This window comes from Lepus europaeus, chromosome 18 (genome assembly GCF_033115175.1).
Source record: "Lepus europaeus isolate LE1 chromosome 18, mLepTim1.pri, whole genome shotgun sequence".
NCBI lineage: Eukaryota > Metazoa > Chordata > Mammalia > Lagomorpha > Leporidae > Lepus > Lepus europaeus.
Window position 1 is genome coordinate 52,196,537 of NC_084844.1, and position 27,979 is coordinate 52,224,515.

Here is a 27,979-nt window from a genome sequence, read left to right on the forward strand (position 1 = left end):
CGTCATCCGTGGGCGCCTCCTGGCGGTCCAGCTCTGCTTTTGCCAAGGTGAGAAGGGTTTGCACCCTAACGCTGCCGGGACACTCGTTCTTTTGTGCTAAAGCCTTAACTCAATGATACAATTTTTTTTTTTTTCTGTTTCTCGCACTGAACTGTGAGCTCCTAGGAGTCAAGAGCCGTGTTCTATTTATCTTCGTATTCTGAGCCTAGAAAAGCGCTTATTGCTAAATAACTTGGTAACCGTGGATCCATTAATGAAGGCTTCTGTTGCTAATTCGGTCAACGAGCCGATCATTCCACAGCTTGGTAGGCAGTAGAGTTCATAGAACTCACTCAACGGTGCGCAGGCACATTCCGAGTTTCTGGGGGTATAGCAGTGAACAAAACATAAAATCCCTGTTCACATGGAACTTACAGACTTAAAAATAAACAGGAAAAGGGGCCTGTGCTGTGGCGTAGCAGGTAAAGCCGCTGCCTGCAGTACTGGCTGCTCCACTTCCGATCCAACTCCCTGTTAATGTGCCTGGGAAAGCAATGGAACATGGCCAAGTCCTGGGACCCCTGCACCTACGTGGGAGACCTGGAATTTCGAAGCTCCAGCCTCCTGGCTTCCGATCGGCCTAGTGCCAGCTATTGTGGCCGTTTGGGAAGTGAACCAGGGGATGGAAGACCCCTCTTGCTCTCTCTCTGCCCCTGCCTCTCTCTAATTCTGCCTTTCAAATAAATAAATAAATATTAAAAAAAAAATAGTATAGTAAAGTGTGGAGAGTTTTAAAAAAAATTCTATGAAAAGACTGCTGTGCCTGAGCAAGTGCAAACAGAGGAGCACCGTACATTGATAAAATTTGTCCTTTGCTGGGGCCGGCGCTGTGGTGCAGCAGGTTAATGCCCTAGCCTGAAGCATTGGCATCCCATATGGGCTCCAGTTTGAGACCCGGCTGCTCCACTTCTGATCCAGTTCTCTGCTATGGCCTGGGAAAGCAGTAGAAGATGGCCCAGGTCCTTGGGCCCCTGCACCTATGTGGGAGACCCAGAAGAAGCTCCTGGCTTCTGGCTTCCAATCGGTGTAGCTCCAGCTGCTGCAACCAGTTGGAGAGTGAACCATTGGGTGGAAAACCTTTCTCTGCCTCTCCTCTCTCTGTGTAACTCTGACTTTCAAATAAATATATAAATCTTTAAAAAATTTTTTTTCCTTTATTTCCGGCAGTCAAAGCAACAGGGTTTTTAATGGCAAAAACCACGGTGGGGGGCAGAATAGGAGGAGACCTAACGGAAACAAATATGAATTACAATCTTGACTATAGACAAAATAAAATGTTAACATTAATTAACATTAATTAAGCTTGAACTTGAGGATGCTAACGAGTTTCTATGCTCTGCCAAGTGAGATGCAGTGTACTGTCATTGTATGAGTACAGTTATTGTCTGAGTTTTAGATCATGGTTTCAGACCAGAATCTCACAGTGGAGGAGGGGGTGGGCTGTCTCAAGATGGAGTCTCCGGTGCTCTAAAATGGAGTCCCTACTGTTAAGGTGTTACTTCAAGGCAAATAGAAAATTCAGGGTTTGATGTGTCCCATTGTAAAGATAAGGTCTTGCTGAAAAAGGAGGATGAAGAAAGAGATGAAGGATTTGAATGATGGGGATCGGGAAGAAAGAAAAGACAGAGGGATCAACAAACAAGAGGTCTGGTGGTGGGAGGAAAAACAGTGAAGTCAGTGAGGCTGGAGGAGAGGGGAGGAGACTGAGGAGGTAAGGCGAGAGAGGGACATTTCAGTCCATGATACTCTTTTAGCCAAATCCTCTGTGGAACTATATACACATTGACTACAGTAGAGTAAGTATAAACATTTAGGCAACAGCAATACTTCAGTCCTTTAGTAGGAAAATAAAGACTGTTCAATTCTACAAGTTAGGATATCCTGTAATTCGACTTCACTTTGGATGCAAACTATTCCTTATTCTATAAACTAGGTATGCACTGTGGTGACAAGGTCTTTATCACATCAGAGATACGTTTCTTCTTCTTCCACCAAAGCAACAACAAAAACTCCCTTAGAAGGGGAAGTTTCTCTACTGCACTCAAACCACACTGGCCTCCTTGTTAGAATGCCTGTTAAGCCTAATCAAAGTCCCAAACCTAAACATTTCTTTTGCTTGCAAGCATTTTTGGGTGGCAGGGGCCCAACCATTTGAACCATCATCTGCTGCCTCTCAGGATGCATTAGCAGGAAACTGGATTGGAAGTGGAGGTGCCCTAACTTGAACCAGCTCTCTGATATGGGATACAGGTATCCCAAGCAACTGCTTAACCTGCTGTGCCACAACACCTGCCTATCCCAGGATTTACTTCTATGGTTCATAAGAGGGAGGCTACAGTTTAAGCTACGGTGACCAGAGACAGTTGTACTGGATCCTCTCCCCTTACTCTCACTTCTACTGATGTGGTTAAATATCTGCTCGGGAATTTAATCTGGTGTTATTACAAAGGACCAAATGAGAAGAGCACAAGAGAACAGGAGGCCACCTCAGTGGATCAGGCTTGAGCTAAGAAGTCTATTCAACGTAATTTACAGGAGGCCATTGTTTTAAATTCTGCTTAAGTAACAGACCAGGCTAAAAATCAAAGTAACATTATTCATGCTAAAGTTCACCATGCTGAAACTAAGCTGTTTATCCAACCTACTCAGAAATCAGAACTAGAAAGATAACTGCAGAATATCGCAAATGGACCAGTTTCAATTGGCTGATAATCAGGTTCCCTGCTTTAATCCTTACCTCCTCCCTGCCCCTCCCCATAGGTAACCTGAGGAGCCAAATGTTGACTAATCAGCTGTTTTTCTATTGTTTGGTGGTCCTGTCTGTAACTTTGAAATGACCAATTAAAAATAATGAAAGAAAGAGGGCACAGTGTAAGCCACCACTCATGATGCAAGCATCCTATTAGAGTGCCAGTTGGAGTCCCAGCTGTTATGTTTCTTATCCAGCTCCTGCTGATGCACCTGGGAAGACAGGCAGTGGAAGATGGCCCAAGTATCTGGGCGCCTGCTGCTCATGTGGGAGACCGGACCTGCCTGTTGCAGCCATTTGGGGACTGAACCAGCAGATGGAAGGTCAGTCTCTCTCTGTCTCTCTCTCTTTCTCTCCCTATCACTGTGCCTTTCAAAAAAAAAAAAAAATCTTTAAAAAGCTTTTAAAAGGCAGTGGTATTGTGTGTTTGCACAGCTGTGCCACTCCAATCTCCTTATTCTAAGGCTTCAGGGTAGGTCTGGCAAATGAAAAGATGATGATAATTTGTCCCAGACGTGAGCAAATGAGAGAACCCAGGAATTATCTCCTCTCCATCAACAATGTACTTAGGACAGTGGCTTCATTTGTCCTGTTGGCTGCTCTCTCCATGGCTCCAACGTCCCCAGCTACTAACACTATTTCCTCAGACCAGGAGTAGTAAGAACTTTGTGCCCTCCCTGTCGCTGCTGTACACTGTGGGTTCTTTAACCCTGCCCATAGCTCTGTAAACACACTCTAGCAAGTTCTTACTTATTAGACCCTTTTGAGCATGCCATCTGTTTTCTCATAGGGCCTAACACAAACATGTATTCATGCATTATAAAGCGTTTTTAAATGTTCAAAAATATGCACATCGATAGAAAAGTACTAAAGATTTTAATTACAAAACTAAAAAGTAAGGGGCAGTGTTAATGTGCCTCCCCTTAAGCCATAGCCTGCAACTCCAGCATCCCATATGAGTGCTAGTTCGAATCCTGGCTGCTCCATACCGATCCAGCTTCCCGCTAATGTGCTTGGGAAAGCAGTGGAAGATGGCCCAGGTACTTGGGCCCCTGCACCCACGTGGGAGACCCGGCTGGAGTTCCAGCCTCGTGGTTTCAGCCTGGCCAAGGCTGGGCAGTTGGGGAGTGAACCACAGGATGGAAGAAGATCTCTCTCTTTCCCTCTGTTAGCTCTGCCTTTCAAATAAACAAATAAATTTATATATTAAAAAAAAACTGAAGAAGTGATTGCAGCAAGTCTTAGCTTCTGCGTTTGTTAAAACAGGGTGTTTGTAAAGATCACATAACATGTAATGTGGCTCGCTCAATGGATGCTGAATGTTATTATTGTTACTGTAACTAGCAAGACTATGGAAAGAGTGTCTCCCACTCTCCCGGGAATTAAATTTGTTCATTCGGAAAAGCAGGTTCAAGAAAGCCAAGAGAGAAGGAATAAGGAGACAGTCCCGCAGGCGCTCGTGCCGCTTCCCGCATTCAGAGCATGCACGGGGACTGGAGAACTGCGGCCACGGAACTCAACGTCCGGCAGCTTCACAGCCCTGAGTTAGAAGACGCAGCGAGAACGATTTCGCCCAAGACCTGCGCGTCTCAGGCTACAGCGGCCCCGCCCACGATCGGAGGAAGTGGGCGGGGCGTAGTCGCACCGTCGCCGAGGACCCCACACGGCCTCCGGCGCACGCGGATGACGTAAGCGGCGCGCCAAGATTCGAGGAACTCGGGACAGCTGAAGCAGCTTCCACGTGAGTAGAGCTACTTTAGCGTGGGGCTTTTCGTTACTACAATGAGAAAACTGAGTGGTTTGTGTTGGCCCACGGTTTTGGAAGTTCCAGTCCGAGATCGGCTGCGCCGTTGGTTTGGCCTCTCATGAGGATGGCCGTGGTGGAGTGCGGAGTGCGGAGGGGTCGAGCCAGGGAGCAGAGGGAGAGAGCAGCTGGGCCAGACTCAGGCTCTTACTTATTTGTTTAAAGCCAGAGCGCTCTCCTGTTCGCCTGTTCACTCTCCAAATGCCTCCAGCGGCTGGGAACTCAATCCAGGTATCCCACATGGGTTGCAGGAACCAAATCAGTTCGGCCATCATGCTGCCTTCCAGGTCTGCATTTCCAAGAAGCTAGAGTCGGAAGCCAGAGCAGGGAATCAGATCCAGCCCTCCGACGTGGGATGTGTACGAGCATCTTAAACTATAGGCTAAATGTCCGCTCTCACAACTCAACGTTTTGTAACCAACCGCTTCGTAGACCCCCATGACTCTTACACAGATCCCACCTGTAATCACCGTAACTGGATTGTTTCCACCTTTATAGTGCCATTGATTTATCTGGGAATTAATATCCTTCGTGAATGTGGGAACCAACTCATGTTCCAATCCTAGCAGCCAGGAGGTACACAGCTCCTTGGCCTTAAACTCGCTGGACATGAAATGTCTGGGTGCTTGCCTGAATCCCTCAGTACAAGGTAAGCTACATGAGGGCAGAAATGGCCTCTGTCTTGTTCCTAAGATGTCGGCTGGATGTTGGATCTGAGCCCCGCTGCATGGGCCAGGAGCTGGAAGGACACTTGTGGAGCCATAAGTCAACGGGACATTCTTTTTTTATAAAGATTTATTTATTTATTTGAAGGCAGAGCTACAGAGAGGCAGAGGAAGAGAGAGAGGTCTTCCATTCGCTGGTTCAGTCCCCAAGTGGCCACAACGGCCAGAGCTGAGCTGATCCAAAGCCAGGGGCCAGGAGCTTCTTCCTGATCTCCCACACCAGGGGCCCAAGGACTTGAGCCATCCTCTACTGGTTTCCATAAAGGCCACAGCAGAGAGCTGGATCGGAAGTGGGACAGCTGGGACTAGAACTGGTGCCCATTTGGGATGCTGGCCCTGCAGGTGGTGGCTTTACTCAGTATGCCACAGCGCTGACCCTGGGACATTCCTTAGCCAGCATGGTGGCAGAAGCAGCAACAGCCAACAAAGTTTCTGAGTTGGCTTTTATAGGGGGTTTCCACAGTAGTGGCCACTAGGCAAGTAGTCCCCCAGCAGAAAATGTATCAGCCTTTCTGGGCCTGCTGACTGGCAGAACATGTATCAGCGACCACAGCCTGCTGAGTTGTCACAGAAACACAGAGAGCAGAGTAGAAATTACACATTATTCCTTCTGTGTACCTGGACTTTCTTATGTTCCAACACTGGGGCCCAGGAAACAGGTGCTTCAGGAACTTGTGTCAAGGGTGTACATGTACTACTACTACTTTTTTTTTTTTTTTAAGATTTATTTATTCATATGAAAGGCAGAGAGAGAGAGAGAGATACCTCCTATCCTCTGTTAACTCCCCAAATGGCTGCAACAGCTGGGACTGGGCCAGACTGAAGCCAGGAGCCTTGAACTCTGTCTGGGTCTCCCATGTGGGTGCAGGGGCCCAGGACTTGGGCCATCTTCCACTGCTTCCCCAGGCACAGTAGCAGGGAGCTGGATTGGAAGTGGAACAGCCGAGACTTGAAACTGGCGCTTACATGGGATGCTGGTGTTGCAGGGGATGGCTTAGCCTGCTACACCACAACACCTGCCCACCCCTCACATTATTAAAGCCCGCATTTGGCAGGGCTATTTAAAATCCTCAGTTATATTTTTCAGGTTACTGTGTTTGTCTGCCCCTGTTTCTTTCTCTACTTCATCCTAAATGCTTCAGCTGTCCCTGAAACTTCAAATAAGTTACTTTATAAGAACCCAACTCATCTCTCCAGCAGGGACAGCTGCCAAGATGGCCCTGGTCCTTCGCTTCTATGTCCGGCCCTCTGGCCATGAGGGGGCAGCCTCTGGACACACTCGAAGAAAACTGCAGGGGAAGCTGGCAGAGCTGCAGGGCGTGGAAACTGAGCTGTGCTACAACGTGAACTGGACAGGTGGGCTCAGGTACTGGATTCTTGGGGGAGGTGCGCCAGTGCTGGGGCAGTGTCTTGAGGTGTCCTTGCCCTTTCTCCCTGCAGGCGAGGCCCTCCCAAGTGCTAAGGAGATGAAGAAGCTGATGTGGCTGTTTGGCTGCCCCTTACTGCTGGATGATGTTGCTCAGGAGTCCTGGCTCATCCCCGGCGCCAATGACCTGCTGTTGGAGGTCGGGCCCAGGTAAGTGTGTGGTCCTGAAGCACCTTTTTATCATTCCAAGGCGTATCATTCGTTTGAAACACACTGCCAACCCCTTTTGCTTCCGTTTCTGTACTTTTGGGATCCTGGGAAGATTTGTTTTTCTTCCACTCCATCCCACATGCTTTCCTCGTTTGGGTAGCTGCCCTTGAAGAGAGCTGGCTTCCCGGAGTGTTCTAGAAGTCTAACGAGCTGTGTCCTGGGAAGTTAAAGTTGAAGCAGGCACAACTGTTTGGCACTGCAGTTGAGACACCCTTTGAGATGCCCACATCACATATCTGAGTGCCTAGGTTCAAGTCCAAGCTCCACTTTCTTTTTTAAAGATTTATGTTAATTATTTGAAAGAGTTACAGAGATAGGTAAAGACACAGAAAGGTAGAGGTCTTCCATCTGCTGGTTCACTCCCCAATTGACCGCAACGGCCAGAGCTGCGCAGATCCGAAGCCTGGAGCTTCTTCCTGGTCTCCCACACTGGTGCGGGGCCCAAGGACTTGGGCCATCTTCTACTGCTTTCCCAGGCCATAGCAGAGAGCTGGATCAGAAGAGGAGCAGCCAGGACTAGAACCGGCACCAATATGGGATGCCGACACCTCAGGCCAGGGCTTTAACCCGCTGTGCCACAGTGCCAGCCCCCAAGCTCCACTTTGAATTCCAACTTCCTGCTGGTACACACCCTGGGAGGCAACAAGTGATAGACAAAATCCTTGGGTCCCTGCTACCCATGTGGGAGCTCCGGGATGGAGTTCCAGGCTCCTGGCTTCAACCTGGCTGGTCCCAGTTGTTAGGGGCATTTAAGGAGTGAACCAGAAGATGGAAGATCTTTCTCTGTGTTAGTCACTGTCTGATCTGCCTTTCAAATAAATGAAAAAGTAATTTTTTAAAAAAGATTTATTGGTTTATTTGAATGGTAGAGATACAGAGAGAGAAAGAGAATTGATCTTCCATCTGTTGGTTCACTCCCCAAATGGCCACAGTGGCTGGGGCTGGGCCAGGCCAAAGCCAGGAGCCAGGAGCTTCTTTTAGGTCTCCCATGTGGTTGCAGGAGTTCAAGCACTTGGGCCATCTTCTGATGCTTTCTCAGGCGCATTAGCAAGGAGCTGGATGGGAAATGGAGCAGCTGGGACTGAATTAGGCACCCTTATGGGATGCCGGCACTGCAGACAGAGGCTTAACCATTTTTTTTTAAAGATGTTTATTTATTTGAAAGTCAGAGTTACACAGAGAGAAAAGAGAGGCAGAGTGAGAGAGGTCTTCCATCCACTGGTTCACTCCCCAATTGGCCGCAATGGCCGGAGCTGGGCTGATCTGAAGCCAGGAGCCAGGAGCTTCTTCCAGATCTCCCACATGGGTGTGGGTCCCAAAGGTTTGGGCCATCTTCTACTGCTTTCTCAGGCCATAGAAGAGAGCTGGATTGGAAGTGGAGCAGCTGGGGCCGGCGCCGTGGCTCAACAGGCTAATCCTCCGCCTGCAGCGCTGACACACCAGGTTCTAGTCCCAGTCGGGGTGCCGGATTCTGTCCCGGTTGCCCCTCTTCCAGGCCAGCTTTCTGCTATGGCCCGAGAGTGCAGTGGAGGATGGCCCAAGTGCTTGGGCCCTGCACCCCATGGGAGGCCAGGAGAAGCACCTGGCTCCTGCCTTCGGATCAGCGCGGTGTCCGGCCGCAGTGCACTGGCCGTGGCGGCCATTGGAGAGTGAACCAACGGCAAAGGAAGACCTTTCTCTCTGTCTCTCTCTCACTGTCCACTCTGCCTGTCAAAAATTAAAAAGAAAAAAAAAAAAAAGGAAGTGGAGCAGCTGGGACTTGAACAGGGCCCATATGTGATGCCGACACTGCAGACAGAAGCTTAGTCTTCTACACCACAGACTGGCCCCATAAATTTAAAAATAAAAAACAATAATAGAATTAAAAATCAGTGAAAGCAAAGCAGTTTTGGTGCCAGAAGAACACTTACTGTTTAATTGAAGTGACCTTTGAAAGCAGGTTTTTTTGTCCCCAGTCTGAGCCCAGAGGCTAATGTAATGGTAAGAGGGTGGTGGTGGGTAGATGACTGGATAGCCATGGGCAGAATCCCCTTTCCCAGCTGAGGATGCTGGGAGCTGTCAGGTCCTAACCATCATCTGGTACACTCCTCAGGCTGAACTTCTCCACCCCGACATCCACCAACATTGTGTCCGTGTGCCACGCTGCTGGGCTGGGGGCTGTGGATCGTGTGGAGGTTACCCGGCGCTACCGGCTTTCGGTGAGGCAGCGGGCAGTTAGGAGAAGATGAGCCGGAGATAAGTGATTAGGTCCTAAACTCTAGAGAAATAGCAGGAGAAGCAGAGGAAGGAGCTCTTGGCTCTTGGCTGTCCTGTGTGGTTGTGCAGGTTGCTCGCTGCACGAGGGAAGTTGGTTGAGGAGTGAAGGGGGTGGAAACCCAGCCCGTGCTCCTCTCACTCACCTGTGTCTCCTTGCATGGATTCACGCCTGGAAGGGACATGCCTTTGTAATCTGAGCAGAGATGCCCTATGGGGTGGCAGTGGGCTATCCCTGCGGGTCTTAGAGGGCCGAAGGTGGGGCGTTTCTTTCCGTTCTTAACTTTCCACCCCTCTGCCTCCTTGTGTGTTCCATCCCCTAGTTTACCCACCCTCCTTCGGCTGAGGTGGAGGCTGTTGCTGTGGCTACCCTCCATGACCGGATGACGGAGCAGCACTTCCCCCACCCCATCAAGAGCTTCTCCCCTGACAGCATCCCAGCCCCGCTCCACGGCCCCATTGATATCCTGGCTGAGGGGCGCTGTGCTCTAGAGAAGGCCAACCGGGAGCTAGGTGAGCAGGGTTCCCTGGAGGAGGGACTGAGACTTGGCCTGTGCGGTCCAAGTCCCACCGTTAGCCCTTCTGGGCTTTGTCTCCTAGGCCTGGCCCTAGACTCCTGGGACCTGGATTTTTACACCAAACGCTTCCAGGAGCTACAGCGGAACCCCAGCACTGTGGAGGCCTTTGACTTGGCTCAGTCCAATAGGTGAGGAGGAATGGGGTCCTTCTGACATCTGAGCCTGCAGAGGGTGGAAGGGAAGACCACGGCGACCTGCCTTCACGGCACTCCCTTGCCTCGGGGCCGCCTGAGTTCTTCAGGGTCTGGGCTACCCCGGAAGTCCAGGTGGCTTCATTTGGATCATGGTTTTGGCTTCGTTGTTGCTCTAGGTAGTCCAAGATGATGACTTTTTGGAATATATCTTGATCTGTCATCTCAGTATGAGTTGCCCATAACTCGTGTTGTTAAATGCTGGTGAGAGGACATGACACTGAGCGATGATCACCCCATTTCTGCCCTGCCTTCCTCTCCCCATATCAGCGAACACAGCCGACACTGGTTCTTCAAAGGTCAGCTCCATGTGGACGGGCAGCAGCTGGCACACTCGCTGTTCGAGTCCATCATGAGCACCCAGGCGTCCTCCAACCCCAACAATATCCTCAAGTTCTGTGACAACAGCAGGTGAGCTGTCCCCTAGGCTGGGGGAGGCCCTGTGCCTGGGGGAGGGCAGGAAGCAGGGCCAGAATGGGTGTGTCCACAGCGCAATCCGGGGGAAGGAGGTCCATTTCCTGCGGCCTGCGGACCCTACACAGCCAAGCCCCTTCCAGCAACAGCAGGGGCTGAGACACGTCGTCTTCACAGCAGAGACTCACAACTTCCCTACAGGTGAGGGACAGATGGGATTGGGAGTGGGGTAGAGGCCTGGGATAGAGGAGCTGGTGGTTCTGATTTTCCGTGGGGGTGGTCGGGGTGGGACTTGTCTCTGCATGCTCATACCTCTCCTGCTCTCTCTCTTTGCAGGGGTGGCCCCCTTCAGTGGTGCCACCACGGGCACTGGGGGCCGGATCCGAGATGTCCAGTGCACAGGCCGTGGGGCCCATGTGGTGGCCGGCACTGCTGGTTATTGCTTTGGAAACCTGCACATCCCAGGTCCCAGCTCCTTCTTGTACCCGCCTTTCCTTCCAGACTCGTGTCTCAGTGGGCGCGGATGGCTTTTACCTCTTAGGTTAAAGGGTCTCCTGGGTGCCTTTCCTTGGGAGGGAGGCCTCTACGTTGCTGGCCGTGTAGGCTTGCAGAGATCAAGTTAGCCAGACTGGCTTTGCACAAGCACCCCTAGAAAGTAGCATGCACTCAAGTCAGAAAGCATGAGAGCAGGCTGGGCTTATAATCACCGCCTGGCCCCAAATCCAGTTCCTCAGGAAGTCGGAAGAAGTCTGGCGTGAGTCAGAAGGGAGAGTGGTGTGGGAGGGGGGAAGTAAGCCCAGGGCTTCCCAGCAGGCTGTACCCATTCCTGAAATCCCAACCACATGCTAGTCCTTGGTGGCTTCGACCGTTCCTGAGGATGCTGGCTCCCATCTCTACCATCCATTCCACTTTCTCCTTCCTGCCCAGGATACAGTCTGCCCTGGGAGGATCCCGGCTTCCAGTATCCTGGGAACTTTGCCCTGCCCCTGGAGGTTGCCATTGAGGCCAGTAACGGGGCATCTGACTATGGCAACAAGTTTGGGGAACCAGTGCTGGCTGGTGAGGCTGGGGGTGTGGAGGGATAACTCGGAGGGGCTTGGGTGGGGCGTGTGACCCAGGGGCAGGGGTATTGGGTCATTACTGGGGGAACTGGGTAACTGGTCTCTGTCTGTCTTCCCTCTAATGTCCGTGCACCAGGCTTTGCCCGTTCCTTCGGGCTCCAGCTCCCAGATGGCCCACGGCGTGAGTGGATCAAGCCTATCATGTTTAGTGGGGGCATTGGGTCCATGGAGGCCGAGCATGTGAGCAAGGAGCCTCCAGAGCCAGGTAAGAACCCCCTGTCTGATCCAGCCAGCTTTCTCAGTGCAGCTGCAGAGGAGGGGGAGCTAGGGGACACTGGAGTGGTGAGTTTCCAATGTGGCTCGTGTCTCTTCTGCCCAGTACAGTTGTCAAGGCGGGACCCAGCTTTAGGCCAGTCTGTGTTGGTGTCTCCTCCAGGTTGTGCATGGCAGGGGCCCTCCTCACCACACCCTTGTGTTCTGGGTCACACCCTGCTAAGTCAAGGCAGCCAGTGTTTATTCAGTACCTGCCATGTGCCAGGGGCCCTGAAAGAGCACCTCCTAGTGCACTTCAATCAAGCAAACATTTATTGAGTGCCCGTTGTATGCTGGGCACTGTGCTAAGTGCTGTGATAGAATCGAGATAAAGTCAAGGTGCCATCTATGGAATAGGTGACCCAGTCACAAGGCTTAAAATTCTAAAGGTAGAAAATGTTATACAGCAAATACTGTTCATCCCCTGGCCTCCAGCCACCTGGTTCCCCCCTAGAGAAGGAAACACCTTGGATGGGTGTTCATGTGTATATTAAATACATGGCATAATGTATGTGTTTTTTAAATAACCGCTTTGTTGAGATGTAAGTTGTGCACCATGAAGTTCACCCTTTGAACATGTACAAATCCGTGGTGGTCAGGCTGTTCACTGAGCTGTGCATTGCTCACCAGATTCCAGAATATTTTTGTCACCCCAGGAAGGAACTGTGTACCTGTGCTGTCACTCCCCATCTCCTAGCCTTTGGCAGCCACTCATCTACTTCCTGTTTCTGTGGGTTTGCTTGCTCTAGACATCTCATACAAAGGGGTGGTCAATATGTAGCCTTTTGTGTTTGGTTTCTTTCACTTAACATAATGTTTTCTTTTTTTTTTTCTTTTTTTTTTTTTTTTTACAGGCAGAGTGGACAGTGAGAGAGAGAGAGACAGAGAGAAAGGTCTTCCTTTGCCGTTGGTTCACCCTCCAATGGCCGCCGCGGTTGGCGCGCTGCGGCTGGCGCACCGCGCTGATCCGATGGCAGGAGCCAGGTGCTTCTCCTGGTCTCCCATGGGGTGCAGGACCCAAGCACTTGGGCCATCCTCCACTGCACTCCCTGGCCACAGCAGAGAGCTGGCCTGGAAGAGGGGCAACCGGGACAGGATCGGTGCCCCGACCGGGACTAGAACCCAGTGTGCCGGCGCCGCAAGGCGGAGGATTATCCTAGTGAGCCGCGGCGCAGGCCTAACATAATGTTTTCTTTTTATTTTTTTAAAATTATTTTTAATTTATTTGACAGGTAGAGTTATAAACAGTGAGAGAGAGAGAGACAGAGAGAAAGGTCTTCTTCCGTTGGTTCACTCCCCAAGTGGCCGCCACGGCTGGTGCTGCGCCAATCCGAAGCCAGGAGCCAGGTGCTTCTTCCTGGTCTCCCATGTGGGTGCAGGGGCCCAAGCACTTTGGCCATCCTCCACTGCCCTCCCGGGCCACAGCAGAGAGCTGGACTGGAAGAGGAGCAGCTGGGACTAGAACCCGGTGCCCATATGGGATGCTGGCACCGCAGGTGGAGGATTAACCAAGTGAGCCACGGCGCCGGCCCTGTAGCATCTTGTTTTCAAGGTTCATTCACATTGCAGTATGTATCACTACTTAATTCCTTTTTAAAAAAATTTTTAGAGGCCACCGTTGCGGCTCACTAGGCTAATCCTCTGCCTGTGGCACCAGCATCCCGGGTTCTAGTCCCTGTTGGGGCGCTGGATTCTGTCCCGGTTGCCCCTCTTCCAGTTCAGCTCTCTGCTGTGGCCCGGGAAGGCAGTGGAGGATGGCCCAGGTGCTTGGGCCCTGCACCCCATGGGAGACCAGGAGGAAGCACCTGGCTCCTGGCTTCGGATTGGTGCATTGCACCGGCCACAGTGCGCCGGCCTTGGCCACTTGGAGGGTGAACCAACGGAAAAAAGGAAGACCTTTCTCTCTGTCTCTCTCTCTCTCACTGTCCACTCTGCCTGTCAAAAAAATAAAAATAAAAATAAATTTTTTAGAAGGTGTATTGATTTTATTTGAAAGGCAAAGCAACAAAAAGAGAGAGAGACAGAAAGATCTTCTATCTACTGGTTTACTTCCTAAATGGCTGCAACAGCCAGGTCTGGCCTAGGGTGTGGCCAGGAGCCAGAAACTCCATTCTAGTCTCCCACATGGATGACAGGGGCCCAAGTACTTGGACCACCTGAATCAGAAACAGAGCAACTGGGACTTGAACCAGCACTAGTATATGGGATGCCAGTGCTGCAAGTAAATGCTTAACCCACTGCACAACAACACCAGGCCCCCACATTCCTTTTTGTTTTGTTTTGTTTTAAGACTTATTACTGATTTTGAAACTCAGAATTACAGAGACAGAGAGAATTACAGGGACAGAGAGAGAGAGATTTTCCATCTACTGGTTCACTCCCCAGATAGCCTCAGCAGCCAGTGCTGAGCCAGACCAAAGCCAGGAGCCAGGAGCTTCATCTGAATTTCCCACGTGAGTGCCAGGCACCCAAGCAATTGGGCCATTTTCTGCTGTTTTTCCTAGGCCATTAGCAGTGAGCTGGGTTGAAAGTAGAGTAACCAGGACACAAACTGGTGCCTTTTTTTTTTTTAAATTGGACTTCAATGATGAACCTCTTTTAATATATATATATATGTGTGTGTGTGCATGTGTGTGTGTATAAAATTTATTTTTATTTACTTGAGAAACAAAGGTTTTCCATCAACTGTTTCATTCCCGAAAGGCCCACAGTACTGGCTTGGACCAGGTTGAAGCCTAGGATTCTAGACCTCAGTCTGGGTCTTCCATGTGGTGTCACGGGCCCAAATACTGGAGCCATCACCTACTGCTTCCCAGGTGTATACCACCTGGAAGGTGGAATCAGATGTAGAGCCAGGACTTGAACCCAGGACTAGAACCCAGGCAGCCTGACATGGGACATGGCATCTCAATAGTATTTTAACCACTGTACCTAATACCCACTGTATCCCCTACTTTTTAACTGTTTTCCTTTTTAATTTTTCTGTTTGAAGGGCAGACAGGCAGAAAGCTGTCATCTGCTGGCTCACTCCCCAAATGCCCACAGTGATTAGAGCCAGGAACTGGAAAGTGATCCAGGTCTCCCATGAGTGGCAAAGACCCACCTACTTGAGGGTACATGTGCAAGGAGCTGGGACTCAAACCTAGGCACTCTAACGTGGGCCACAGCATCAAACGGCAAATGCTCACCCTACTTCATTCTTTTTTGGGGCTACATAATATCCCAATGTATAGATATGTCATACTTTGTTTATTCATTCATGTGTGTTTGGTTGTTGGGAATAATGCTGCTATGAACATTCGAATACAAGTGTGTGTGTGGACATATGTCCTCAGAAACATGAGTATCTAACTGTGAGTGGAATTGCTGGGTCATGTGAGAACTACTTCCCAAGAAACTGCCAGGATGTCTTCCAGAGTGGCTCTACCATTTTCTTCCTTCCTTCCTTCCTGCCTCCCTTCCTTCCTTCCTGCCTCCCTTCCTTCCTTCCTTCCTTCCTTATTAGATAGACAGGCAGAGTTAGAGAGAGAGAGAGACAGAAAGGTCTTCCTTCTGTTGGTTCACCCCCCAAATGGCTGCTGTGGCCGGTGTGCTGCGCCGATCCGAAGCCAGGAGTCAGGTGCTTCCTCCTGGTCTCCCATGTGGGTTCAGGGCCCAAGGACTTGGGCCATCCTCCACTGCACTCCGGGCCACTGCAGAGGGCTGGACTGGAAGAGGAGCAACCGAGACTAGAACCCGGCACCCATCAGAGTGGCTCTACCATTTTCTAATCCCACTCCCCGTATGAGGATTCCAGTTTCTCCACATCCTTAATGCCACATCTTTTTTTGTTTTTTAAGATTTATTTTATTTATTTGAAAGACAGAATTACAGAGAGAGGTAGAGACAGAGAGAGAGGTCTTCCATCTACTAGTTCACTCCCCAGATGGCCACAATGGCTGGAGCTGGGCCAATCTGAAGCCAGGGCCAGGAACTTCTTCTGGGTTCCTCACATTGGTGCAGGGTCCCAACCACTTGGGCCATCTTTTGCTCTCTGCCAGGCCATAGCAGAGAGCTGGATCAGAGGCGGAGCAGCTCGGTCTTGAACCGGCACCCATTTGGTATGTTGGCACTGTAGGCAGTGGCTTTACCTGCTACGCCACAGTGCCAGCCCCATTTAGTAACTTATAGAAAGAATAACTCCTTTGATTTTGTTCTCTTGAAAGATTGTTTTGACCATTTTAGGTCCCTCGCATTTCTATGTGATTTTTAGGATCAGTTTATCAATTTCTGCAAAAAAAAAAAAAAAAAAAAAAAATACAGCCTAAATTTCGATAAAGGTTGCGTTAAATTTGCAGCTCAATTAGAACAGTATTGTTCTCTCATAAAGATCTTAACAATATTAACTCTTTCATTCTATGAAGGTAGTGTGTCTTTCTACTTGTATAGGTCTTTAAAAAAAAAAAAAAACTCATTTATTTGAAAGGCAAAGTTAGAGATCTTCTATCCACTGGTTTGCTTTCCAAATGACTATAAGCTAGGAACTCCATCCTGGTTCCCATGTGGGTGACAGGGACCCAATGTCTTGGGCCATTTCCGCTGGTTTCCCAGGTGCATTAACAGGGACCTGGATTGAAAGTGGAACAGCCAGGACTCAAACCAGTGCCCATATGGGGTGCTGGAGCTGCAGGCAGTGGCTTAACCTGCTGAGCCACAATGCTTGCCCCTTGTGTAGGTCCTGTAAGATGTTTTGTAGTCATTAGTGTGTAAGTCTGTATTTCTACTGTTAAATTTATTCCTAAATGTTCTTTTTTGCACCTTGTTTTCTCTATGTAGTACAGTATCTTGGCAGTTGCTTCGGATTGATAGAATCATATACTTCTTCATATTCATATGTAATACTCTTTTCTGGTAACTTGGTGTTTCACTGTATGGACATACGATAATTAATCAGTTCTTTTTTCTCAGTGTGTACATTATTTCCTGACTTTGCTTATTAATGCAAGTAATATTGCAGTTTTTAATCTCCTACATAGTTGACTTTGTATGTGTATTTATAAATATGTAGGATGGATTCCTCAGAGTGTATTTACCCTGTCAAAGGATATATGCATTTATGATTTGATTGTCATAACGTTGTCCTCCAGGGAGGTACCAATTTACTCTCCCATCAGCCCAGTGAACTCTTAAAGCACCTGCTGCCATAATATGAACTTCCTTTCTCCTTATACTGCCTTCCTTTAAATTTCTAAACATTAATTTATTTTGAGAGACATACAGAAAAAGAAAAATCTCCCATCTGCTGGTTTACTTTCCAAATGCGCGCAGCTGCCAAACTGGAAGTCAGGAACCCAATCCAGGTCTCCCATGTAGGCAGCAGGGGCCCAACTACTTGTTACCTGCTGCTTCCCAGGGTGCAGGAAGCTGAAATCACGGACAGAGCTGGGACTCAGACCCGGGCCCTGCAATGTAGGATCCAGGTGTCTTAAGCACTGGGCCAAACGCACGCCCCACGCTGCCTTGCTTTAGAGGCCTCTTCTGGTGGCTGCCCCGTGTTCTGATTCTGCCCTCCTTCCTCGCAGGCATGGAGGTTGTAAAGGTGGGGGGTCCTGTCTACAGGATTGGAGTTGGGGGTGGAGCAGCTTCGTCGGTGCAGGTGAGTGCCCTGGGCACAGGTGAGTGGACTTGGTAGCTCCCAGCCTCCCTGAACTGAGCCGAGCCCGATGTCCCCCAGGTGCAGGGAGATAACGCCAGCGAGCTGGACTACGGAGCAGTGCAGCGGGGAGACCCGGAGATGGAGCAGAAGATGAATCGCGTGATCCGAGCGTGTGTGGAGGCCCCCACGAGGAATCCCATCTGCAGCCTCCATGACCAGGGTGCCGGTGGCAATGGTGAGGAAAGGGATTAGGACAAGGGGCCAGGCCTCCCTGCTCTCTTGCTGGACTTGGTTTAGGGAGAGGCCTTGAAAATCTCTGACCAACTGTTCAGACCTGGGTCCCATTCTCAGCCCCCGTGCATTCCAACCGGGTTCAAGGTTGGGGTGGTGGAAGCCTTCTGTTATTTATTTATTTATTTATTTTTTATTTTTAGACAGAGTGGACAGTGAGAGAGAGAGAGACAGAGAGAAAGGTCTTCCTTTTTGCCGTTGGTTCACTCTCCAATGGCCGCTGCGGCCGGCGCATCGCGCTGATCTGAAGCCAGGAGCCAGGTGCTTCTCCTGGTCTCCCATGGGGTGCAGGGCCCAAGGACTTGGGCCATCCTCCACTGCCTTCCCGGGCCATAGCAGAGAGCTGGCCTGGAAGAGGGGCAACCGGGATAGAATCCGGCGCCCCGACCGGGACTAGAACCCGGTGTGCCGGCGCCGCGAGGCGGAGGATTAGCCTGTTGAGCCACGGCGCCGGCCTATTTATTTATTTTTTTAAAAAGATTTATTTATTTACTTTGAAAGTCAGAGTTACACAGAGAGAAAAGGAGAGGCAGGTGGCATGCGGGTTTTCCATCCACTGGGTCACTCCACAATTGGCCACTGCTCCAATCCGAAACCAGGAGCCAGGAGCTTCCTCTGGGTCTCCCACGTGGGTGCAGTGGCCCAAGGAGTTGGGCCATCTTCTACTGCTTTCCCAGGCCATAGCAGAGAGCTAGATCAGAAGTGGAGCTGCCAGGTCTTGAACTGGTGCCCATATGGGATGCTGGCACTGCAGGCGGTGGCTTTACCTGCTACGCCACACACAGCACCAGCCCAGTGGAGGCCTTCTGTCACGGACAGTCGGTGGGGAGGGCGCAGCCGTGGCTCCTGCAGGGACACACGGAGCTAGGGGCTCCTGGAGGCTGGGGCATGCCATTTGTTCACCTGGAGCCGCCGTGACCAGATGGCCACCTCTCCCTGCACCCCTCCCACCAGGCAATGTCCTGAAGGAGCTGAGCGAGCCAGCGGGAGCCATCATTTACACCAGCCGCTTCCAGGTGGGTCTCAGCCCTAGAGCCTGGCGGTGCCCCCGCCACCCCAGCGGGTCCCCCTGTGCTCCTGCCAGCAACACGAGACCCAGGAGCGCCTTCTCTCTTCCTCCCCGCTGTGGCTGTGCAGCTGGGGGACCCCACCCTGAATGCCCTGGAAATCTGGGGGGCTGAGTACCAGGAGTCAAACGCGCTGTTGCTAAGGCCCCTGCACCGGGACTTCCTGACTCGCGTCAGCGTGCGGGAGCGCTGCCCGGCTAGCTTCGTGGGCACCATCACTGGAGACAGGAGGGTGAGTTGGCTCAGGGATTCTGGGGTGAGCATGGGCCGGCAGGCTTGGTCTGCCTGGGTGTGGCCACAGGGAGAACAGTCAAGGGAGAGACAGGGGAGGGTAGGAGCCTGTGGCAAACAAGGTGTGGGGAACAAGATATAGGCAGGAGGGGAGGGGAGGGACTCACGGGGAGGCCACTACAGGTGGAAAGCACTGGAGTTCATAGCCTCGTCCCCCTGGGTGGTGTCCCTGTGTCTGTAGATTGTGCTGGTGGATGATCGCCAGTGTCCTCTGGGAGGAAATGGCCAGGGGGATGCTCCCCCAACCCCCGTGGACCTGGAACTCGACTGGGTGCTGGGCAAGATGCCTCAGAAGGTATGTGAGGTGGGCTTGGGAGGGTGCATCTCTCCTCTGGCTCTCCCCAGACCACCTGACATCTGTGTGTTCCCCGCCCTGGGCTCTCACTCCTGTTACCATCTGTGTTGCAGAAGTTCATCCTCCAGAGGGAACCCCCTGTGCTGCAGCCCCTGGCCTTGCCCCCAGGACTGAGTGTGCGCCAGGCTCTGGAGCGGGTTCTGAGGCTGCCTGCAGTGGCCAGCAAGCGCTACCTCACCAACAAGGTCCTTGCTGCACCCTGACTCTGCTCCTCTGCCCTCTGCTCCCTTCCCCCCACTCCCACCCTGCCACCTGCCACTGAGGACAGTGGGAGTGCTCCACGCCCTGGGGGGAAGTGGCAAGGGCAGGGCGGCCACCTGATGTCCTGGTTTCCCTACTGTCTGCTCTGAGCTCCATGTAGAGCTCTTGTCTGTATGCTGGGAGAAGCCAGGCCCCCATAGTCCTGTGTCCCTGTCCCTTGTCCCCTCACCAAGCCTACCTGGTTCTACAGGTGGACCGCTCCGTGGGTGGCCTGGTGGCCCAGCAGCAGTGTGTGGGGCCTCTGCAGACTCCCCTGGCAGACGTAGCAGTGGTGGCACTGAGTCACCAGGAGCTTGTAGGGGCCGCCACAGCCCTGGGAGAGCAGCCAATCAAGAGCCTGCTGGACCCCAAGGTCGCCGCCCGCCTGGCTGTGGCTGAAGCCCTCACCAACCTAGTGTTTGCTCTGGTCACCGACCTCCGGGTAAGTGCCTGCACCTTCCTCCCTATTGCCCCAGGCTTTGGGCCCCTTCCACATGCCTCACACTTTCCCTCTTATCCTTTCTTTCCTACTTGTAACCTCCCCATCCCTGGACATCCCCTAGGTGCTCCACCTCCCCCTTCCCTTCTAATGCCCCCATCTCTGCTGCTCCCACTCAGGACGTGAAGTGCAGTGGGAACTGGATGTGGGCAGCCAAGCTCCCTGGGGAGGGTGCAGCTCTGGCTGATGCCTGTGAGGCTATGGTGGCCGTGATGGCGACCCTGGGTGTGGCAGTGGACGGTGGCAAGGACTCCCTCAGCATGGCTGCCCGGGTCGGCACTGAGACTGTGCGGGCTCCCGGTGAGGCTGGGGGCCCTGGCAAGAAGGGGAGGGGTCATGGTGCAGGGCTGCTGTGGCACTCACTGATTCTGACTCCTCGCTGGGCAGGGTCGCTGGTTATCTCAGCCTATGCCGTCTGTCCAGACATCACAGCCACCGTAACCCCAGACCTCAAGCATCCTGGAGGGACAGGTATGTTGTGTGTTCTGAGCTTGGTCCTTGGTTTGTCCTTGTGTGCTGCGAGGACCAGAGCCCCTTGTCTGGGCTCTGGTCTGTGGTGCTTTCTGGGACTGGTGGCCTGGGGGATCTCACACGTGCTGGGAATGGCAGTGCTGTGAGCACTCCACTTGTTGGCCCACAGCTGAGCTGTCCGTGTCCCCTCCCCACTCCACCGTCTTCCCAGGCCGTCTGCTCTACGTGCCCCTGAGCCCTGGGCAGCACCGGCTGGGGGGCACTGCCCTGGCCCAGTGCTTCTCCCAGCTCGGGGATCAGCCTCCTGACCTGGACCTTCCTGAGAACTTGGTGCGCGCTTTCTGCATCACCCAGGGGCTGCTGAAAGGTGAGTGAGGCCCTGGGGGAAGGGACATCTGGGGGGCCAGGCATGGGGCGGGGGGCTTGGCGGCCTCTCTGATTCTGCACTGTCTGCCTGGTCCTCATGTACTCGGCCGACCTCCGGGAGGTGAGGTAGCACCGTGGGGTGTGCGACCCAAGGTTGCTGAGCGTTGTTCTTCCTGCAGATCGCCTGCTCTGCTCGGGCCATGATGTCAGCGACGGAGGCCTCGTCACCTGCCTGCTAGAGATGGCCTTTGCTGGCAACTGCGGGATAGAGGTGGATGTACCTACCCCTGGGGCCGACGGTGAGGAGCCGCCCTCCCCACTCTGTGGAGCTCATCCCCTGCTGAAGAGGGGGGTTTCCCTGGCCCCTTTTCTTTCTTTCTTTTTTTAAGATTGATTTATTTACTTGAAAGTCAGAGTTACGCAGAGAGAGAGAGAGAGAGAGAGAGAGAGAGAGAGGGGAAGGTCTTCCATCCATTGGTTCACTCCCCAGATGGCCACAATGGCCGGAGCCGTGCCGATCGAAAGCCAGGAGCCAGGTGCTTCTTCCCGGTCCCCTACACGGGTGCAGGGGCCCAAGCACTTGGGACATCTTCCACTGCTTTCCCAGGTCATAGCAGGGAGCTGGATCGGAAGTGGAGCAGCCAGGACTTGATCTGGCGCCCTTATGGGATGCCGGCACTGCAGGTGGCGGCTTTACCGCTACGCTACAGTGCTGGTCCCCCCCAGCCCCTTTTCTGAGTCTTCCCGGACCCTGCATCCCATGCTGTCTTCTCTGACAGCTGAACCGGATGGCACCCACTGTGTTCCTTTCTGCGTGCCTCTGAGACCTCCCATGGCCCCCGATGTGACACCCTTGCTCTAGCCCTCACCCCACCCCTACCCCTGCCATCTCCCTGGGCTGTATCTCACTGACTCTTCCCCCACTGTTTTCTCAGTGTTGCCGGTGCTGTTTGCTGAGGAGCCAGGCCTGGTGCTGGAAGTGCAGGAGGCACACCTGGCTTCCGTGCTGCAGCGTTACCGGGGTGCTGGCCTGCAGTGCCTGGATCTGGGCCGCACAGGCGAGGCCGGGCCCCACGCCACGGTGAGGAAGCAAGAGGCGGAGAGCAGCGCACAGTGGGGAGGCCGTGGTTCGCTCTGCCAGCCGTGGCAGGGGCATCCTTTCTCCTCGCCCTTGATCTGTTTGCCCGTCCCTAGGTCCGCGTGTCGGTGAACGGATCTGTGGTTCTGGAAGAGCCTGTGGGGCAGCTGCGAGCCCTGTGGGAGGAGACGAGCTTCCAGCTGGACCGGCTGCAGGCGGAGCCACGCTGGGTGGCAGAGGAGGAACAGGGCCTGAGGGAGAGGACAGGGCCCAGCTACTGCCTGCCCCCCACCTTTCCCAAAGTCTCTGTGCCCCGTGAACCTGGTGAGGAAATGTGTGCAGAGGTTTGGCCTGGGGGGTGGAGCCCAAGCCTGGGTGCTGGGCCTGCCCTGGGGCAGGGGCCTGGGGAGTCAGGGCAGCCCGGAGACACTCCTCCTCCTGCCAGGAGGCCCTGCGCCCCGAGTCGCCATCCTTCGAGAAGAGGGCAGTAATGGGGACCGGGAGATGGCTGACGCCTTCCACTTGGCTGGGTTTGAGGTGAGCAGGGAAGCTGGGCAGGCCTGGGGGTGTGATCCAGCCTCGGGCTGTGCCTTCTCCAACATTGCCACATCCTGCCAGGTGTGGGATGTGACCATGCAGGACCTCTGCTCTGGCGCCATCGGGCTGGACACGTTCCGTGGTGTGGCCTTCGTGGGCGGCTTCAGCTATGCAGACGTCCTGGGCTCTGGCAAAGGTGGGTGTGCAGGCTTCTCCCTCCCTCCCCGCATATTCTGGGAGTGGTGCCCTGAACGTCTATCTTCTGGGCTGGGGAATGGGTTCTGGGACTGCTGCCTGCAGAATACCTGGAGGGAACTGAAATGAGGCAGCTGGGCAGAGTGGGGCTGTGCCAACCCAGGGGGCACAGGTCGAGGGCCTGCTGCTGCTCAGCTCTGCCACACCGTCCTGCTGGAAGGTGGCTCCATACTGCCAGCTCCTTCCATTTTTTCTAAAGAAGCCACAAATTTTGATTTTTTACATGAAATCTTAGTTTATATTCTGTTTATTTATTTATTCATTTTATTCGTGAGACAGACAAAGACCTTCCATCCCCAGTGGTTTATTCCCCAAATATCCAAAACAGCTGAGGCTGGGCCAGCCTGATGCCAAGAGTAGGAACTGAATCCACCTGGGTGTCAGGAACCCACGCACTGGAGCCATCACCATGTTGCCCCTGGCATGCACATTAGCAGGCAGCTGGAATTGGGATTGGAGCTGGGACTAGAACTCAGGTCATTCTGATATGGATTGTGAGCGTACCAACAGCATCTCAGCTGCTCCCCCAAATACCCGAACGCCCAGCCCTGAGATCAGAATTAGGCAGAGTTGGAGAAGGAGGGAGCGAGTGAGATGTCTTCTATGGCTGATTCATTCCACAAATGGCCACAATGAACAGGGCTGGGCCATGAAGCCAGGAGCCAGGAACTCAATCCAGGCCTCTCACATGGGTGATGGGGACCCAGTCACCTGAGCCTTCACTGCTCCCTTTCAGGATCTGCATTAGAAGGAAGCTTGAGGCCAGCACCACGGCTCACTAGGCTAATCCTCTGCCTGCGGTGCCGGCACCCTGGGTTCTAGTCCCGGTCGGGACGCTGGATTCTGTCCCGGTTGCCCCTCTTCCAGTCTAGCTCTCTGCTGTGGCCCAGGAGTACAGTGGAGGATGGCCCAAGTGCTTGAGCCCTGTACCCGCCTGGGAGACCAGGAGGAGGCACCTGGCTTCTGGCTTTGGATCTGCGCAGTGCGCCGGCCATAGCAGCCATTTGGGGGAGTGAACCAATGGAGGGAAGACCTTTATCTACAAAAAAGGGAAGAAAAAAAAAGAAGGAAGCTTTAGTCAGGAGCCAGAGCCAGGTATTAAACCCAGGTGCTCAGGTAGATGTATGTCTACCTCTGAACTCTTTTTCTTTCTTATTCTTTAAGATTTATTTATTTATTTATTTGGAAGTCAGAGTTACACAGACAAAGGGAGAGACAGAGACAGAGCTCTTCCTTTTGCTGGTTTACTCCCCAGTGGCTGCAACAGCTGGGGCTGGGCAGGTCGAAGCCAGGAGCCAGAAACTCCATCCAGGTCTCCCACGTGGGTGCAGGGTTCCAAGGACTTGGACCATCTTCCACTGCCTTCCAAAGTGCATTAGCAGGAAGACAGATCAGAAGTAGAGCAGTCAGGACTCCAACCAATGCCCATGTGAGATGCCGGCTCCTATCCTTGAATTCTTTTATTTTTTAAAATTTCTTTTAAAAATTTACTTATTTACTTGAAAATCAGGTACAGAGAGGGAGGGAGAGATAGACAGAGGTCTTCCATTCACTGCTTTGCTCCCCAAGTGGCCACAGTGTCCAGGGCTAATCCAGGAGCTTAATCTAAGTCTCCCACATGGACCATTATCTGCTGTGTTTCCTTGGGGAAAGCAGGGAGCTGGATTGGAAATGGAGCAACCGGGACACAAATCAGTGCCCGCATTGGATGCCAGCATCACAGGCAGCAGCTTTACCTGCAGCGCCACAATGCCAGCCCTGAATTCTTTTAAGTGTTAGGCAACTAAACAAAAATTTTTGAAAATGTTCTTGGCAGCAAAAAAATACATGGGCCATCTGTGGCCAGGAATTGGAAACATCTGATGCAGACAGAGGAACTCATTTCTTTCCCTGACTTTGACCCCTGCTCTGCAGAGGGGCAGTGCTTGCTGGGAGAGTGCAGCGGCTGCCCCCTGCATTTCCGGCTTCCCCTTTTCCGAGGCCTTCCACATCTCACTGGACTTCCCTGTTCGCTCCTAGGATGGGCTGCGGCTGTGACCTTTAATCCACAGGCTGGAGGTGAGCTGAGGCGCTTCCGGAAGCGGCCAGACACCTTCAGCCTGGGCGTGTGTAACGGCTGTCAGCTGCTGGCTCTGCTGGGCTGGGTGGGAGGCGACCCCGAGAAGGAGGAGGAGGCAGGCCATGACTCCTGGCCAGCCCAGCCCGGCCTCCTGCTGCGCCACAACCTGTCCGGGCGTTTTGAGTCTCGCTGGACCAGCATTCGTGTGGGTCCTGGGCCATCCGTGATGCTGCGAGGAATGGAGGGTGCCGTGTTGCCTGTGTGGAGCGCCCACGGGGAAGGTCAGGCTGGGGCGAGCCATGGGCAGGGTCCCGGGGCAGGGGCTGGACGGAGGGCATGAAGGAGCCTGACTCTCTCCTCTTCTCCTTCCTCCCAGGCTACATGGCATTTTCTTCTCCTGAACTCCAAGCCCAGATTGAGGCCCAGGGCTTGGCCCCACTGCACTGGGCAGACGACGATGGGAACCCAACAGAACAGTACCCTCTGAATCCCAATGGGTCCCCAGGGGGCGTGGCTGGCATCTGCTCCCGTGACGGCCGCCACCTGGCTCTCATGCCTCACCCTGAGCGGGCTGTGAGGCCGTGGCAGTGGGCTTGGCGGCCCCCTCCATTTGACACCCTGACCGCCTCCCCCTGGCTCCAGCTCTTCATCAATGCCCGAAACTGGACCCAGGAAGGAAGCTGCTGAGGGAGGCTCACCAGGCCTCATGATTTGGCCGTCCCCTGAGGGTCTGCTGCTCTGCTCTCCATGCCACCACCCCTTCAGGGGCAGCTGTGTTTCCAGAAGGATCTCGGACAGACAAGGACCACAGTGCCAGCCACATCCCAGGGGACTTGATGAGACTGCATCTGTTTCTGCCTTGCGCTGCCGCCTGTTTTCAGTTCTGCTCTGATGTGCAGGACACGTGGCTCAGAGGAGGGAGCCTGTGGTGGGAAGTCAGGGTGCAGGGAGGGGTTCCCCAGGCTGTCCCTCGTTTCCCCCATAAGCAGCAGCCACATCGTGCCCTAGCTCCCTCCTCTGGGCTCCGAGCCATGCTCTGTGTCCCCTTTCCTCATCCCTGGGGGTTAGAGGATGGGGCCAGGGGCACACAAGGTACAGCTCAGCCCTGTGACCTCATATTCTCATCTGGAAAACAGAAGCTTCCTGTTGTCCTGCTAAAACGCTGAGCTGTGCTGAGTGTAAGGAATTCTGCAGAAGCTTCCTTGACAAGGTTTCCTGCAGCCAGTCTGGTGCTGGCCCCTGAGCGCCATATTCCCAGTAGCTGCTTCTCCTAATTGTAGCAGCCCCCTTGCTGATAAAAGTGGTTCTCATGGCACCCTCACCCCTGGATCAGAGCCTTAGGGCGCTGGAGCCCTACCTCTTCCTTCCATTCATGTTCGCTGATTAGGCTACTGTGCCAGACAGCCTCGCTGTTCCCAGGAAGCTTGTGGTCTGAAAGAATCTGAAAGAATAGCTGTCTATAGCACCAGAGCCAGGCAGGTGCTAGGCATTGTGTGTGTGTTTCACTGAATGCTCACAAAAGGTCAGCAGAGGCACTTGACCACCCTCTCCTTAACAAAGGGAGAGTTAGGGTTAGTGAAGTTGCCTAGGGTCACACTCTTTGTTGTAAGGTACAGCCGGGAGACCCTGCTCCCCGGGGCTACACCTGCTTCCCACCGTCCTGCAGTCACATTTCCTCGGAACCAGCATCCATGAAGGTTTTCTTGCTGGCACCTGTGACGTCGTCCGTGGCCTCCGTTGCTCTCAGGGTTGTACAGAGGTCCCTCTGGTCAATCAGTTGGCCCAAAAGTGTTCGACATCTTAATTAAAGGAGTTTCCCTGGGAACAGACTGGAATCTCAGATCTCTGAGGGCAGAAGGGCCTGGAGGGGGAGAGACTGATAGGTGGGCCTTGTGGTGCAGCAGGTGGGAGAAGGGTTCCATCGGCCCTATTTCACTTCACTTCCCCCAGTGATTCCTTGGATTTTGTCATCACCCAGATCTGCTCTGCCTCCAAACGCTTATGCGAGTACGCTGCTCCCTGTCACCCTGCTGTTCCTTCTATGGCACCAGATCTCAAGTCAGCAGTACCTTCAGTGTGTTACTACTTTTCTCCAACCCATTTCTCCTGTCCTGGTTCAACCTCCAGGGACAGCCTTTCCAGTGGCCTTGAGCTTTATGTAGTATCTTTTTATCATTCACATCTGACAAAATCCCAACTCACCTGCTTCCTGTAAGGATGCCAGACCACACAGCTGGTTGTCTCGTTATAAATTCATCATTAACCCACCTATAGCGGAGCTTTGGAAGTCGGTGCCAATCTAGGGGTTAAAGGTAATGGAAAGTGCTCGAGTGGAACTTCAAAGATAATATGTCTGGGACTGGAGCAGCAGGTTGGGCCATAGCCTGTGACCCTGGCATCCCATGTGAGTGCCAGTTCAAGTCCTGGCTGCTCCATTTCTGATCCAGCTCCCTGCTAATGCACCTAGGAAAGCAGTGGGAGACCGGTCAGATGCTTGGCCCCCTGCTACCCACATGAGAGACCTGGATGGAGTTCCAGTCTCTTGGCTTCAGCCTGACTACTGGGGCCACTGGAGAGTGAACCAGTGGATGGACAGTCTCAGCTCTGCCTCTCTACCTTTGAAATCAAGTAGATCTTAAAAAAAAAAAAAAAAAAAGCCGTAAACTCCAGATAATGATGACCTCCACTTTGTATGCCTGAGTTCTACAAACCTTAAACCATTTACAACAACACCCAAGACTAATAACCTAACACCTTGCACCATGCCCAGCACCTACTATGTACTCAATAAACATGAAAAAATACAAATATGGATGATAAAAATCAGTAAAGCTTGGGACAGGCATTTGGCGCAGCAGCTAAGAAGCTACTTGGGATACCTGTGTTCCATACTGGAGTGCCTGGCGTCAGGCCCTGGCTCTGCTTCCAGTTCCAGCTTCCTGCTATTGCATACCCTTGGAGGCAGCATGCAATGGCTCCCCTGCCACCCATGAGGGAGACCTGGATAGAGTTCCTGGCTCCTGACTTCAGCCTGGTCCCGCCCCAGCTGTCAATCTCTCTGCCTTTCAAATAA

General features: G+C 52.9%; 1 protein-coding gene and 1 long non-coding RNA gene across 3 annotated transcripts; both read left to right on the top strand.

The window, feature by feature from the left end:
* The first annotated feature begins 13 nt into the window (after nt 1–13).
* LOC133777201 (uncharacterized) lies at nt 14–4,280 on the top strand. Its single transcript, XR_009868505.1, has 3 exons — nt 14–47; nt 2,986–3,111; nt 4,197–4,280. It is a non-coding gene; the product is annotated as an uncharacterized LOC133777201 (long non-coding RNA).
* Nucleotides 4,281–4,423: 143 nt separating this feature from the next.
* Nucleotides 4,424–27,963, top strand: PFAS (phosphoribosylformylglycinamidine synthase). Of its 2 annotated transcripts, none has more exons than XM_062216040.1 (28): nt 4,424–4,529; nt 6,515–6,673; nt 6,758–6,893; nt 9,046–9,151; nt 9,530–9,719; nt 9,807–9,912; nt 10,246–10,386; nt 10,466–10,590; nt 10,726–10,854; nt 11,317–11,448; nt 11,587–11,715; nt 17,324–17,397; nt 17,476–17,632; nt 18,643–18,704; nt 18,826–18,987; nt 19,228–19,341; nt 19,455–19,586; nt 19,853–20,083; nt 20,260–20,440; nt 20,528–20,611; nt 20,823–20,978; nt 21,157–21,276; nt 21,913–22,058; nt 22,172–22,379; nt 22,501–22,592; nt 22,674–22,788; nt 24,867–25,187; nt 25,283–27,963. In XM_062216040.1, the coding sequence occupies exons 2-28, from the start codon at nt 6,532–6,534 to the stop codon at nt 25,591–25,593; spliced, it is 4,002 nt and encodes a 1,333-aa protein (XP_062072024.1). In that variant the 5' UTR covers nt 4,424–4,529; nt 6,515–6,531; the 3' UTR covers nt 25,594–27,963. The 2 variants fall into 2 exon arrangements, with proteins under 2 accessions (XP_062072024.1, XP_062072025.1); XM_062216041.1 differs by having other exon boundaries at nt 4,457–4,529; nt 6,518–6,673.
* Nucleotides 27,964–27,979: the final 16 nt, after the last annotated feature.